The sequence below is a fragment of the Rattus norvegicus genome, chromosome 6 (genome assembly GCF_036323735.1).
Source record: "Rattus norvegicus strain BN/NHsdMcwi chromosome 6, GRCr8, whole genome shotgun sequence".
Taxonomy (NCBI): domain Eukaryota; kingdom Metazoa; phylum Chordata; class Mammalia; order Rodentia; family Muridae; genus Rattus; species Rattus norvegicus.
In genome coordinates this window covers 31,556,473-31,571,423 of record NC_086024.1, presented here as the reverse complement: position 1 = coordinate 31,571,423, position 14,951 = coordinate 31,556,473, and the positions used below count along the sequence as shown (strand labels likewise).

The following is a 14,951-nucleotide window of genomic DNA, read 5'->3' as shown; positions in this document are numbered from 1 at the left end:
ATTAAGCGTATATAAGTTTGTATTATCAGGCCCAACCACCAAACAATCTAACTTAGACTGGGTGTGTGTGTGTGTGTGTTTTGGGAGCAGTAAGAGCTCCTGTGCCCGTGGAGTCCAGAGGTGGGTGTCTCCTGTCTTACTCTACCACTATCCATCTTACTTGGGGAGGGGGCGACAGGATCCCTTGCTGCACCCAGATCTCACCAATTCAGCTAGACCATTGGGCCAGGGAACTGTAGGGTCCCTGTCTCTGTTTTCCCACCAAGTCAGAGGCAGTGCTCAGCATTTTCACACAGGTTCTAAGGACTGAACTCATGTCCCCTGTGTCTTCCAAAAGCACTTTACCAACCGAGCCATCTCGCCTGCTCTCTTTTACGTTTAAGCTCCCCCAGGCCATTCATGCTTGCGATGTGTACCTAGGGTGACAACTCCTCTGTCCATACCATAACAAGGACCCAACAAGGCAGAGACCTTTCCTTTCCAAAAGAGAAAAACAGGAGGTAGATGATCTGCCCAAAGTCACATGGGTGGGGAGGTTAAAGTGTGAGCCGCGGACACCAGAGCTCTCGCCCAGAATCCCAGAGAAGGGAGACTGGGAAAACCTGTAGTTCTCACCACACCTGACCACACCTTGTGTGCTGGGCATACTCAGACATGTTCCTCCTAGCATCTTCCCAATAGTCCCGGTGGGAAAGGTGTAAGTGACCACTTTGTGGATGGGTAAACTGAGGCTTGGCAAGTTTACCTAGTATGCCCAAGGTCATACAACTGGGAAGACACAAGAGGGGAATGACTGAACCCTAAAATGGGTAATTGGAGTTGCACTATCTCCCCTTGAAGGGTCCACTATATCCCCAGTCCCTCAGGAGAGATCCCCTGTGCACACATCCCAGGCTGAACAAGAGTGCTGGATGGGGCCCTGCCCAGACTCCATGCTTTCCCGGATGGCCACAGGGACCAGCTGTCCACAGATGAATCATGGCTGCATCTCGGCTGCCACAGAATGTTCTCCTCCTCCAAATATGGATCAGCAAGCTCGAAATGGAGCTCTGAATTAATCACTAATGGACTCAAAAGTCAAAGCCATTTGAGAAACTCACACGTCGGGCCTGCCAACAGCCAGGCAGTCTGGGCGTGGCTCGCTTCCACATTTGGCTCCGAAATGAGAGACTGGTTCTGATCTGCCTCTGTGATTGCTACCTCCCCTTGTGACCTTGGACCTGCCACGACACACCCCCACAGACTCAGTTTCCCTTGTGAAAAGAGACTCTTGGTGACTCCCCTGCTTAGATCCCTCTAGTCAGATACCTGTGACTCTGAAAGCCTGTAAACCCCTCCCCTTTTTTTCTTCTTGTTTCCTGTCACCTGCTGTTGCTGCTGCTGATGCCGCTGCTGAGACTTTTTAGTTTACTGGGTCTCAAATGGACTCTCTGTTAAAACCCTGCAGGGAATTTATAAATGGGTCCATATCCCCACCTCGCCTCAGGGTTCTTATTCAAGCCCAGGAGACCGGCAAAGATTCTATAAGCTTCCTGATGCTTCTTCTGCAAGAGTAAGATCAGAGACCCAGTGTAAGCCCCTGGTTCCTACCTGGGCTCAGCTATCTGGGCTTCTCCACCTCACAGGCCAATAGCCTGCTGTTTTGTGGTATAACCTACAGGTACAAATGGCCCTTCTTTAGCCTGAACGTGCAGATATTTATTTCCAAGCTGTGTGACCCTGTGAAAATCGCTGTCTTTCTCTGAGCCAGTTTCCTCATTTTGCAGACAGGAAGTTCTAGACATGGTGGAAACAGCTGTCTGGGCTCTGCCCTGAGCTGGGAACATACTGCTCACAAGATAGCCTGTCATCTCCTTGGCCTGCTGGTGGCTTTGTGAATCCTCTCACACTGTTTTATAGTGCAGAAACCAAGGCCCAGGCACACAGCTAGCATGCAGCAGAGCTGATCCTCAAACCCAGGCTCTTGGCTCCCAAGAAGAAAACTTGCCATACTGTACGTGCCAGAGCTTCGGCTGCTCCAGGGAACCCAGTGGCTAACGGGTAGAACAGGGAAGGGAGACTAGAAAGTCTGGGGAGTCTCCAGGATGCTGAGAAAAAAGAGGCTTCATGAGAGGCTTGGCAGAGCATCTACTTATCTGTGTCAGACTCCCAACAAGAAGGAAGGAGGGAAGGAAGGAAGGAAGGGAGGGAGGGAGGAAGGAAGGAAGGAAAGAAGGAAGGAAGGAAGGAAGGACAGAAGGAAGGAAGGAAGGAAGGAAGGAAGGAAAGAAGGAAGGAAGGAAGGACAGAAGGAAGGAAGGAAAGAAGGAAGGAAGGAAGGAAGAAGGAGAGAAGGAAAGAAGGAAGGAAGGAAGGAAAGAAGGAAAGAAGGAAATAAGGAAGGAAGGAAGGAGGGAAAGAAGGAAAGAAGGAAGGGAGGAAGGGAGGGAGGAAGGGAGGGAGGAAGGAAGGGAAGAAGGAAAGAAGGAAGGAAGGAAGGAAGGAAAGAAGGAAGGAAGGAAGGAAAGAAGGAAAGAAGGAAGGAAAGAAGGAAGGAAAGAAGGAAGGAAAGAAGGAAAGAAGGAAGGAAGGAAAGAAGGAAGGAAGGAAGGGAGGAAGGGAGGGAGGAAGGAAGGAAAGAAGGAAAGAAGGAAGGAAAGAAGGAAGGAAGGAAGGAAAGAAGGAAAGAAGGAAGGAAAGAAGGAAGGAAGGAAAGAAGGAAGGAAAGAAGGAAGGAAAGAAGGAAGGAAGGGAGGGAGGAAAGAAGGAAAGAAGGAAGGAAGGAAGGAAGGGAGGAAGGAAGGAAAGAAGGAAGGAAGGAAGGAAGGGAGGAAGGAAGGAAGGAAGGAAAGAAGGAAAGAAGGGAGGAAGGGAGGAAGGGAGGAAGGGAGGAAGGGAGGAAGGAAGGAAGGAAGGAAGGAAGGAAGGAAGGAAGGAAGGAAGGGAGGGAGGGAGGGAGGAAGGAAGGTAGGAAGGAAGGATCAACCTGAGCGTGGTCTGGGAACAGCATGTCAACAGACCCATCCTTAACCCAGAGACTCCAGCGTATCATGGATTCATCCAAAGGGCTCAGCCTTGCCAGGCTGACCCAGTCTCCAGTCACAGTATATGAGGATCTGGTGACCCGGCCTCTAGGTGCAAGAGGGTGAGACACCTTATACTCACTGTTCATCCCCACCCTACCCCCGTTTTCTTCATGGTTTGTATCAGTGGACCACCACCACTCAGCTGGGCCATTGTTGAGGCCCCTTAAGAAAAGCTGCTCAAAAGTGACCAGCACTTGGTCTGGTCCAGCTTGACACTAGGAGCTCACAATGGCCCAGTCTCCCCTAGACATTGTAAGCTAGGGACTTTCTGAGCCCACACCATGAATCAATGTCTAAGCTTTTTTCTTCCTTGGTCCATGATGCACCCCTAACATGGACATGTCCCAGACCCCGTTTGCCCCCGAGGAGCTGGTCCATTTGCAGCATGCGTTGCACCTTTCCAGGCATTGTGCTCACACATCCATGTGTGCAATCATCTTACTTCAGAAGCCAGCAGCATCTTCTAGCTCTCAGTGTCATTTTCCAAAGCTAGACACTATGACAAGCTAAAAACACAAGCGCTATAAAGCCTACAGACTGGGTGACTTATATCCCGTGCCCCACACTTACCCACTGTTCTCCAGAGGCATTTTACAAACACCTTATTGTTTCTCTTGGTTTACTTCTTAATATTTATACAACACTTCTAAGTACCGTGCTAATGCTACCAACTTGTCAGTGCCGTTTCATTATAGACATTATCTTGTGACATGCTCCTATTAAGAGGAGGATTTATTTCTCTATATACGTCTCCTTCCCCAACATCCCAATTTAAAACAATTTGCCTGAATCGATATTCTGTGTTTACCGTATTACTGTTATATTTTATTTATTATTCAAGCATTGCTCACAGATGGTTTCCCTTGTGTAACATTACATTCTTTTCCTCGCAAGCCTTTTGTTTTTCCCAGAGTTAACCATTGCCTTGTTTTCTTTTTCTTAGACTACAGTATGTCTGTCATTAGTTCATCCACCAAACTTTCTACAGCGCTCTAAAGAGCTGGCTGCTCTCCAGGCCTGTTTCCCTTGTCCTGCTTGAGATTTTTCTCATTACCATCCTTGTGATTAACTTCTCCATCCATTCGGTAGGATCTTTTCTTCTCTGGATCCTGGGCCTTTACTGTTTAATCACTAATTTTAGCTGAGCAAATCCTCAAAAAGCCGTCTCAGATATGTGTATACCCTTTATTGAATTGCAAGTAAAAATATTGCTATCCCACTTCCATTCATGGTTGATAGACTAGCTAGGAATTTTGTTCTAGATTGGGAACGTCTTTCCTATGAATTTTGTAAAGGACTGTCTTCTCATGTTCTGATACCACACCCACTCTGCATCATTTTTCCCTTTCCTCCCCCTGTGGAAGGTCTTCTTGTTGTCTCTACATTCTGAAATGTCATGACGGTGTGAGGCTCTTTTGTTCCCTGTTGACTTGTAGAGGTTCTCCATGTCAGACTACAGCAAGGCTTTGGAGGTTCAATGTAAGATCCCTTGTTCTTCATGGTGCTTGGCTGTGACTCTTACCCAGACTGTGAGCTCCTCTCACACTGGAACAGGGTGGGATGGATGCCAAGTGAATCATAGACAAGAGGTAAGCTCACCTGAGACCCTCAGTTTCCCTTCGTGTTCTTGCCTGACTCTGTCATTCTAAGCTCCCTGGGCCTTTCTGGGTTTTGAATCTGTCATTGCAGGTCCTGCAGAATGGGCTCAGCTGAGTCTGTTTTAGGATCCTATCTCCATGGTACTTCTCATGTATCTCTTGGTCTTTCTCATCTACGGCTTTCTTTTTGTGCTTGCGGGTTTCTCTCTCCTTCAAAACACAACAGAAAACATGCCTTTACTCTTCCTTTGGAAGTAGGGACAGACATGAGTGATACTCATTGTTCCCCATGTTGACTGGAAGCTCCCTGGGCCTTGCTTTCCTGATTTAATCTTGTAATCTTGAACATCACACTTCTAAGGTTCTCTATGGAGGCTCCAGCCACCCAAGACAGCATCCTGCAGGTGGGTGAATCAGCACTGGTTTCCTACGCCATCATGGTGCAAGTACAATGGCCAAGCCAACATGATGCCTTCATTTTGAACCACAGCCATTGAGCACCTTGATCATCTGAGGTTCTCACCCATAGCTTCAGCTGTTCCTCAGCCTATGACTTCCTCCGGCTGGGGTGTCTGAAGGACCTTCCCCAGTACCACCCTGGCATGTTGGAGTTTCTGTCCCCCTACTCCTGTCCTCCTGCTCTTGTCCATCTTATCTGAAGGTGTGCAAGTCTAGAGATAAATATGCAAAGTAGGAGCTGAGGCACCACATCCTCCACTATATCTTCATTAGGCAGGGTACCCAACGCCCGCTACCTAACCTATTCCTTTTCTCCATGGGCCCAAAGGTAGAAGCCTGTTGGCAGGAGCTACCCAGAGTGAGGCACGTCTCCTTGTGCTCAGGAATGGAGCCATCAGCCAGGGTGGGCCTGAAAGAGCTTCAAGGGAAGCTTGTGGGACAGGTTTGATCTGATGCATAGCTTTCCCTAGCAACACTTGGAAAACTGAAGTTACACCTTTTCCATGGGGAAGCATTATCAAACTAAGCCAGCACATACTATGCTCCAAGCCAGGTTTGGCCACCCACCACCCTTCGTAAGCCAATTAAAAGAACCAAATCGACAGTGGAAGGCAGAAAAGGTTTTATTCAACATGACCATATTAAGAAGAGGGACAAAGGGATCCAGCCACTCTCTAAGTCATTTTCAGCGAGGTTAAAGTTCAGATAGAGAGCCGGGGATGTGAACATACATGTGTCTAGGCAGTACCGGACAAGGCGGGGTCCTGCCTATCTCTGACCTATCATTATCTGGGATTCAGTCTCATCCTGTAAGGTGGTTTGACAAATGGTTAGAACTGTGTGCAACCTCTTTCATGGAGACAACTTCCCCTGATGGCCTGTATCCTTTCCTTCTCTCTGAGACTCCTGGAGAAAATTCCCATTCTTTGGGACCCATTGTTTGAACAGTCTGCTAGATTGAGACACAGGCGTCTCATTAGAATATCTTCATTTCTGCCAGGCCAGTTACATAAAGACGCTGTATTAGTTGCTTTTCTTGTTGCTCCAACAGAACGCCTAACAGAAATAACTTATGAGAGGAAGGGTTTGTTTGGGTCATGTTTCAAAGGGGTACAGCCCTCCGTGGTGAAGACAAACAGGGTGACTGGGGCAGCTGGGATGTTGGATCTGTAGCCCTGGGGACTTACGGGATGGCCTATTAAATCCTAGTGGATCAGGAAGCAAAGAGGTCTGGAAACAGAAGTTTCCATAACCCTACAGTCCCCCATTTGTCGGTGAGGCCCCACCCCCTAAAGGTTCCATAACCTCCTGAAATAGCATCAGTGTCAGCAGCGGGAGGTCGAGTGTTCAAACACACGAGCCTGCTGCTGGCACATTTATATTCAAGCCACAATACACACCTTTGATGGAGATGGAAGCAGGCTGGGAAGAGGATGTGAACCGCTGTCACCTCAAGACCCGGGTGGTCAGTTCAGGTTCGGGAGGGGGGCCCTAAGGATGACTTGCTTCCAAGAACCTCGTTCTCAGGAGGCTAACCCAGAGCGCAGGAAAATAGGGGGAAAAGATGGGTGCCATCTGTATTCTCTCTCCCTGAGGCCTCACAAACATCCTCACAACCACCCGACAGACTATGTATCCACAACAGGGTCTGGTATTAAATCACAGTGGCTTTCTATGTGCTTCATATAATACTGGCAAAGAGCACAACTTAAAAAAAGACACAGGTACAAAACAAAATGAACAGGATTTAGTCCCAGGAAGCAAGGAGTGATGTAAGTGGGTGAGGGATTCATGAAGGTGCGTGCGTGGACCGTTCTCTCAGGAGTCTGGATGATACACTGGGCCCGAGCAGGAGCTGAGTCAAGAGGAAGGGCCCGTGGAAAGAATGCAGACATTTGCTTCACATTTAGAACTTGCGTCCTGTTAGGATTTTCCAGTCATATTTCGCCGTTGCTTCTTTTCCTCTTGTTTTATGATTTATGCATATATTACGTCTTAGAACATATCAGTAGGGATGAGGTACGTGGTAGGCAACAGCTCACTTGGAATCTTGTCATTTTTCCCCTCTATGTGAAACAGTGAGTTCAGAGTGTGACTCAGTGGTAGTGTTCTTGGCTAGCACGTATAAAATCCTAGCTTCAACTCCCAGTAAATAAGTAGTATTTTTAAAAGGAAAGGTATCGAATCCTCAAGACCATTCCTGGTCTCCATAGCTCTTTGTCGCGTAGCTACCCCTGTTGTGCCTGGAGAGTCTAGCGCTTGTGATGTTTCAGAATGCTCAGTTCAAGAAGAGCCAGTGAGGACAAGGGGTGGTGTGTGTGTGTGCATGTGTGTGTGTGTGTGCGTGTGTGTGTGCGTGTGTGTGCGTGTGTGCGTGTGTGTGTGCATGTGTGTGTGCATGTGTGTGCATGTGTGTGCATGTGTGTGTGTGCCTGTGTGTGTGTGCCTGTGTGTGTGCCTGTGTGTGTGTGTGTGCGTGTGTGTGTGTGTGTGTGTGCATGTGTGTGTGTGTGGTGTGTGTGTGTCCATCCAGGACAGCATCTAAATGGTCTCCTCATTCCCATCTTCACTGTCTTCTTCCAGAAGTGTCCTGGAATGCTCATTTATATACCATACAACTTTGTTGAGCGCCTGACTACAAATAATACATCTACCTTGATCATCCCATTCCATGCCCTATCAAGCCATTTGTCACGATTCCATTCTGGATGAATAGGACTTTGACCAAGGCATTCCCCACATGGCAGAATCCTACTTGAGAATACATTCTCTGTTCCCATTGTATCTGGCACAGATACGATGAGCCCTGGAAGGAAGCCATGGGGGTGGAGGCAGGAAGGAGGGGGACAGGTAGCCAAATGAGTGTCCATGCTGCTTCTAGCTTCACCAGACCAGTGAATGGCTTCAACAGGCTCACCCTGCACTCTCTAAGCCTTTCTTCATTTTCCTCACTGCCCTAAAGAAATCCCAACATCTAGGAAGAACCTCGGTGGTAGCAACAGCACTGGAGCCTGAGTCTGATGTCTCCTCCTGCTCCCGTGGACTCTCACGACTTCCTGTTCATCCCAGGTGCTGCTTTGGGGCTGTGTGGTTCTGAGAAGGGATTACACCCCAGGGCCAGGGTGAAACCATGGCAGGAAAGAGCCCAGCTCAGAGAAAGGGAAAGAAGGACCAGGGTCTTTACTCACCACAGAATCTCGTTTCTCGTCAAGAAGGTCAGAGCCTGCAACAAATCAGAGAGAAGACTGCCATTCAATCCAGTACCCTCCCCCCAGCCCATGAAAGAGCATAAAGCCTCAGAGAGGGCAGGGGTGCTCTCTCATTGTACCGTGGACATGGACGAGGTAGGTGATGACACTGAAGCCACAGGAGCCAGCCTGTGGTGGCAGCAAAGAGCAGGATGATGCCACTACTCCCCTGGCCATGTCATGGGGAAAAGGCAAAGTGGTCCAGACTAACAGAGTCAATCTGAGCCAAAGCTAAAACCCTGGGCTCTGGGACAGGAGATACGGGGTGAGGAGGTTTAAACAATGTCTAAAAATGTGGATAAAAGTACAGCAAAGGCAAGAGATATCACTGCCAGTTTCTTCTCTGTCCCCCCCACCCTGGGAAGCTCCTAGTTCTGTCCCGAATCTGTGACCTGACTACCCACCTGGTACTCTTCCAGGTCCTCCCACTGCATCTGGTACCTCAAACACTGTCCCATGCCAACCCAGCCTCCTCCTGCCAGCAGTAGGACTTCAACCCCCAAGGGCTCAGCAGCTGGTGCAGTCCGTTGATTCTGTTACCATGGTGACCAGCATTCCACCTTCTGCCCCTGAGTTGGCAAACAGGTTCTTTTGATGCCCTGGCTAAGAACCATCACCTCCAAAACAACAAACAGAAAGGCAGGCCAAAAGCGGCCTTGAGGTGTTGACTCAGGGAGTCACGATGCCTGGGACGGAATCCCAGATCTGCCACGTGCTTACTATGTGACCTGGAGCAAGCTACACAACCTTTGGGATGCTTTTTTGCCCTTACCTCTTCAAGGGGACAATAGTTTCAGGACCATTGCAAGGATTCTCTGGTCGATGCAGATGATAATTATTATTGACACATAGAAAGTGCTCACCAAGTGTTAGAGCCAGATCCGGAGTACTGTATGGGGTGTGGCTACAGAGATGGAGAATCATAGACCCACCCTCCTTCAGTAGATGGCCTACAGGATACAGAAGGGTACTTTATACCACCAATCTGAGTCCCTGTAGGAACAGAAGGTGCATTCAAATTTGGGCAACATGAAAGGACTCTGTGCAAAGATAAGCTCAAAGGTAGAAAACAACCAAGATGGGGCAGAAGTCAGAGCTCCTAACCACACAGCTGCTCTGCTCCTGGCTAAGGGCACATGAGCCAAGCGCCCCTACATCACACCAACTTTCTGGGGCACAGAAAGCAGGGAAGAATGGGACAGACTTTGGATCAGGAAACAAACTGCCATTGGTGCTGAAGTTCTGGGAACTCCCCTGAAGTCCTCTCTCTGCTCTCCTCCTGGGTGTTCTTCATATCGGCCCTCATGGTACACACGAGAGGCTCTTCACCCTATAGCATACCTGGTCACAGACTGTCCCGGGAGGAGCCTGGGACTCTGATGGGGTGAATCCTCTAGAAATGTAGCTGCCCCCTGTTTCCTGTCTTTCCTGCACAGAAGTAAAGGCTGGCAGAAGGAAGGCGGACCTTCATCCCTTTAATTACAGAGCAGGCACCAGTGTTAGGCATTTCACCTGATGGGACACAACTCTTAGAGTCAGAATGTGTGCATACACCATGTACTCCATCCCTGGAGTTGGATGCTGATGTCACCAGAAGTAACCGTGTGGAGACATTAATATACAGAAAGTGCTAGGCAAGAAGATGGGCACGTCAACCCTTTGACACTGTAGCACCTATGAAGTTTGGGCTTGAAAACTGTTGGGGGGTGGGGGGACCCTTAATGTTTCAAGTAATTCCACATTCACATTTACTTTAGAATGCGTGTAGCCTTTGAACTGTAGCCCACACGTAGCTGACTGTATACAGTGACACTTCATAGCTACTATATGTGGCGATCAGGAACCTAGGCTTTGACATGCTACAGGTTGGAATTCATCACTTTAAGCAAATCATAAAACTACTGTGAGCCTCAGTCCCCATCTCTCAAAATGGCACTGAGAATTCCCTACTTTCTAAAATCGCAAGAAGAAAGAAAGAATATAACAAATGTGCACCTTTTGTTGTTATTTTTTTAATCAAGATGTCTGATATCAAACCAGTACTTGAAAGAGAGAGAGAGAACACACTGCTTTAAAAGTTGGGCCTGGGGGCTGGGGATTTAGCTCAGTGGTAGAGCGCTTACCTAGGAAGCACAAGGCCCTGGGTTCGGTCCCCAGCTCCGAAAAAAAGAACCAAGAAAAAAAAAAAGTTGGGCCTGGAAGTGAAGGCCTTCGGCGAGTAGGCAGTCACTAAACTCCATCTAAACGGGACCCCTTCTGCCAAAAGCTGGGTAGGTTCCTGCTTACAGCAACTCATGGGATAATTGCTCCCTCACTCTGGGGCCCTGCAGAGTTGGAGGGTTTAAGGGGTGCTCTGGGACTAAGCAAGTTGAAAGTCTAGAACACCCAGGGAAGCCAGGGATCTTTGAGCTCGTACGCTGGCAGGCTGTACCCTTCTCCATCCAGTCTTTTCCAGACATCCTGAAAACAGGCAAGGTAAGACCGCTTGGCACTAGCCTGCTGTGTCTTTACACCCTGCGGACCCTTGCTAAAAGAGAGCAACAAAAGCAGCAGAACTGCCCAGCAGCCCCAAGCTCTCAGCTCCTCGTGCAGCCCCTACAGAGCTAGACCGGAAGACTAGTGAAGAACAAAGATGACTCCTTGCCCTTGACACCCGACCCAGACACTCCAGGAAGCTACGGTGCAGAAAGAGATAGATAACAAGGACCAGGCTGGGGGCCAACACTAGAGCTGCCTGGCACCTAAGGCCTCCAAAGAAGGGCCATTGGAACAGATGCCTGAGTGACAGTGCTGAACCAGGCTGAGAAGATGGGACAGAGTTCCAGGCCCAGGAGGCAACGGAATCCAGCCAAAACTGCAGAACACTGCACGCGTTTTCACGTTTGTTTTATAGGGTACCTTCCCTTCTGAAAATGATGCACGCTTGTCGTTTATGACTGGGATGTAAAGATGACTTCATAAACATAGCTCTTTAATGAAAAGTAATAGGGGCCCTTTTAAAGAAAAATATTAAGTGAATAATTTTACAGGTGGTAGAGGAATGCACCAGAAATACAAGGTGCTTCATGTGCTCATGTACTCTCTCTCTCTCTCTCTCTCTCTCTCTCTCTCTCTCTCTCTCTCTCACACACACACACACACACACACACACACACAAAAGCCAGGTTATGCCAGCCCCGCTACCCTCCTGTCTCTTTCAGTGTTCACCCTCTTTCCCCCATCTGTCCCTAGCCCACACCTCTCCTGTCCCCAAAACCCTGTGACTTCATCCTAGACAGGTCTTTTATTGGTTCTCACCAATAACAATAGTAGCAATAAGAATGTCACCTTGCATTTGCATATCCCTTTACAATTCCAAATGCTTTTATATGCACCATCTCATTTGCAGGAGGAATAAAAGACCATGCTTTTTAAAAAAGGCAAAGAAACAAAAAAGAAAAATCCCCACAAGAGGTTTTGCTACAGTGTATTCGGCAACCTCTGCCCCTCCCCCAGGCCCCTGCTGCTAAATGCCTTGTGGTACCGCACTGATTTCAAAGACATGTAGCTGAGGAGGCTCCAGGAAGAACAGTCCCACCACATCCTGCCTCTCTGAGGTCTGCATGACATAGGTTTCTGTCACCTTTCAGGGAACTGCATAGATTCTTAAACTTCCAGCCCCTGTGTCAATTCGATGTACTTTTGCCTGTCTTATCAAAGTCAGCGTCTCTGAAAAAACGACTGGTATCCAGGCTGTGTAAAGGATTCTCAGAGTACAAAGAAGTAAGCCAGCTAAAAGGGGGTGAGGGTTAAACGGGGTTCAGAGGTGGCTCAGTGATTGTGAGCACTTGAATAAGGATCGCTCTTGCAAAGGGACTGAGGTCAGTTCCCAGCACCCACATTAGGTGGTTCACAACTCTCTGAAACCCAGCTTAAGGGGTTTGATGTCCTCTTCTAGATTCCATGGACACCTGCATTTATGAACACGAACACACACACACACACACACACACACACACACACACACACACACACACACACTTTAAAACAAGCCTTTAAAAATTAAATAGAAAACGGGCCAAGGATAGGAATAGGCATTTCTCCAAGAAGACAAGGAAAGGGCTTAGGAGTCCATGAAAAGCTCCTCAGCGGGCGTTAGCCACCAGGGAGCCAGATGCAAATCAAACCCACTCTAAGGTGCCTCTTCACACCCACCACGATGGCGGCTTTAAACAGAAAATTAAGCGTGCTCACAAAAGCATTATATACAATCTCCGGAAGTGGAAGCAAACCCATTAACTGGTGAGTACCCATAAGGCAGAATAGTTCTTGGCACCACGATGGGTGAAGTTTGGTCCCACAAAACAGCACGCCTTGAGAACAGTCACAAAGGCCATGCAGTGTAGGACTCCGCCTGCTTACGATGTCTGGAGTGGACAGAATGTAGGCTGGTAGTTTTCAGGGGCTAAGGGGCAGGAAACCGTGAGTGGCTGACTGCAAATGAGAACCAAGTCTCTTTATGGGTAGATGAATGTGTTCTAAAATTAAATGGTGGTACAGCTCTGAATAGCTTAAAACCCCTGAAGTTACATACTTTGCAGGAGTGAATTGTATGGTGTGTCAATTATACCTTAAAGCTGTTATTTTAAAATTGACAAGATATGTTTAAGTGTTAACTCAATGCTTGCAAAGCTCCGTAAATATTATTAAAGAATGTGTAAATGAGTGAATTCAGGTCCATGCCCCCCAGCTCAGTCTAACCCAAGCAAGTGGCTCCACCCACAGCCACCCCTCCCTACTGGGACAGCTGGCTCCTGATCTGATCTGCCATCTACGATCTTGATCTCCGTGTGCACTTCCAACAGTCAGCCGGGCTACACTTTGTCTGTGGACGAACACAGGCAGGAGTCAGTGATTTCCCCGTGGCAAATAGCAGGTCTGTGGGGACCCATCCTGGTTTCTGGGAAACTGAGAGCTGGAGCCCCTGCTTTCCCACAGCAGAGATATCTAGACTCCCTCCCTAACACCGGCTTAAGCACTCACTGGTCCATCATAGTGTGGAGTGCGAATGCAGAGCCCATGCACTGGTGCCCAAGGCAGGACTCTCTCAGTTTCTGCCGTCCTGCAGTCCAATGGCATGGTGCAGGGATCTAGAAGCTGCCTGAAGGCCCCGAGACAGGGTGTAGAGGTATGTGAGAGCATTACCCTAGCCTCTGGTGCAGAGTTCACCACAGAGCTTTCCCACAGCTGGGGCCTCAGCAAACTGCACATATTACCCAGAAGGCTAAGCGTGGACAATGTAGACAGATAATACCCTGATTTAGACTTTCGAGGGTTTTTCCCCTCACCTTCCTCTAGGACACTACACTTCCTTTAGTCTTTCCCAGTCACATTGCTTGGGAGGAAAATAGAATTGTTGGGTGGCGGGGGGGACTGAGATGTGGTCCATGCTCCCCCCTTTCTTTTTGTAAAACAAAATCAGACATTTGACTCTCAGAAGGGAAGGCTAAAGGAAGCAGAGACTCATGTTTATGAAAAGGCAAAGGAAAGGCTGGTGAGATGGGCGAGCAGTGTGGCACTTGTTGGGTAAGCCCAGGCACAGTCCTCAGACCCAACATCACAAAGCTGTCCTCTGACCTCCACATCCCTACAGTAGCCTATGCCTTCCAACACATCACGCATTGGCACATACACAGATACGCACATGTGAACATGTGCACACGCGCGCACACACACACATGCACACACACATGCACACACACACACATGCACATGCATGCTCACAGAAACACAAACAAGTAGACTTATAACTTTTTAAAGCAAATGAAGGAGACTGAGGAGATGGCTTAGTCAACAGAGTGTCTGCTATGAAAGCACCAGGACCAAGTTCTAATCCCCAGCATCTACAGAGGGTTTTTTTGTTTTGTTTTGTTTTGTTTTTGTTTTGTTTTGTTTTTAAAAAATGGCCAGGCATAGCTATGAGCACATGGCTGTATGGAGGGTCATAAATGAATGCAGTTTCCTTCTAAGCTGCTGGTTAGCTGGTCTAGTTAATCCAATCAGTGAGTATTGGGCTCATGGGGTACCCCTGACTCTAAAGGAAAACACAGCACTAGGGGAAGAGACTCCTCAAGCTGCAGCCCCTCCTCCTGTGAGGCGTTCATGAAGACAGAGGAGCACGGCATGCCACCAAAGGGCTGTCAAGGGTCCCACACAGAGGCTCCCCCTGCTTTGCCTGGTGCAGGGCACTCCATCCTAGTGTGCAGTCTGCTGTCACTCAGGGACTTCACAAAAGAAGCCCTTGCTGTTTGCTTCCCTGTGCCTTTCCTCTCGTGGATAACACACACCCCTGTTTCCAGTGGCCATGGACGCTGAAAATCTCCTCGGAAAAAAGTAAGTATCCTTGGCATTCAAAGAACATGAAAGGCTGAGGAAATGCGCCTGGGCCCTGGACAAGGGTGACCTTGCCCTTTTCCAACCTGCATCAGACGCCCCACGTCACACCCTGGTTTCAGGCACTGTCACATGAACAGGTCCATGTGAGATTAAGCCATCTCCCGGGACTTGGCATCACCTCACAAACTCTTCAGCCTTCCATGTCT

At 48.6% G+C, this 14,951-nt stretch overlaps 1 protein-coding gene across 2 annotated transcripts in view; it reads right to left on the bottom strand.

Moving 5' to 3' along the window:
• Cib4 (calcium and integrin binding family member 4) overlaps window positions 1-11,319 on the bottom strand; it is a 63,299-nt gene extending 51,980 nt beyond the window's left edge. Inside the window, exons 1-2 of one of the 2 annotated variants that reach the window (XM_001068424.6) lie at window positions 8,775-11,319; window positions 8,311-8,345 (exon numbers count right to left, since the gene is read on the bottom strand). In XM_001068424.6, coding sequence (XP_001068424.2) covers window positions 8,311-8,345; window positions 8,775-8,828 — 89 coding nt within the window. In that variant the 5' untranslated portion in view covers window positions 8,829-11,319. The remainder of the gene's footprint in view (window positions 1-8,310; window positions 8,346-8,774) is intronic. The other variant, XM_039113093.2, reaches the window with a different exon arrangement.
• Between the last annotated feature and the right edge of the window lie 3,632 nt (window positions 11,320-14,951).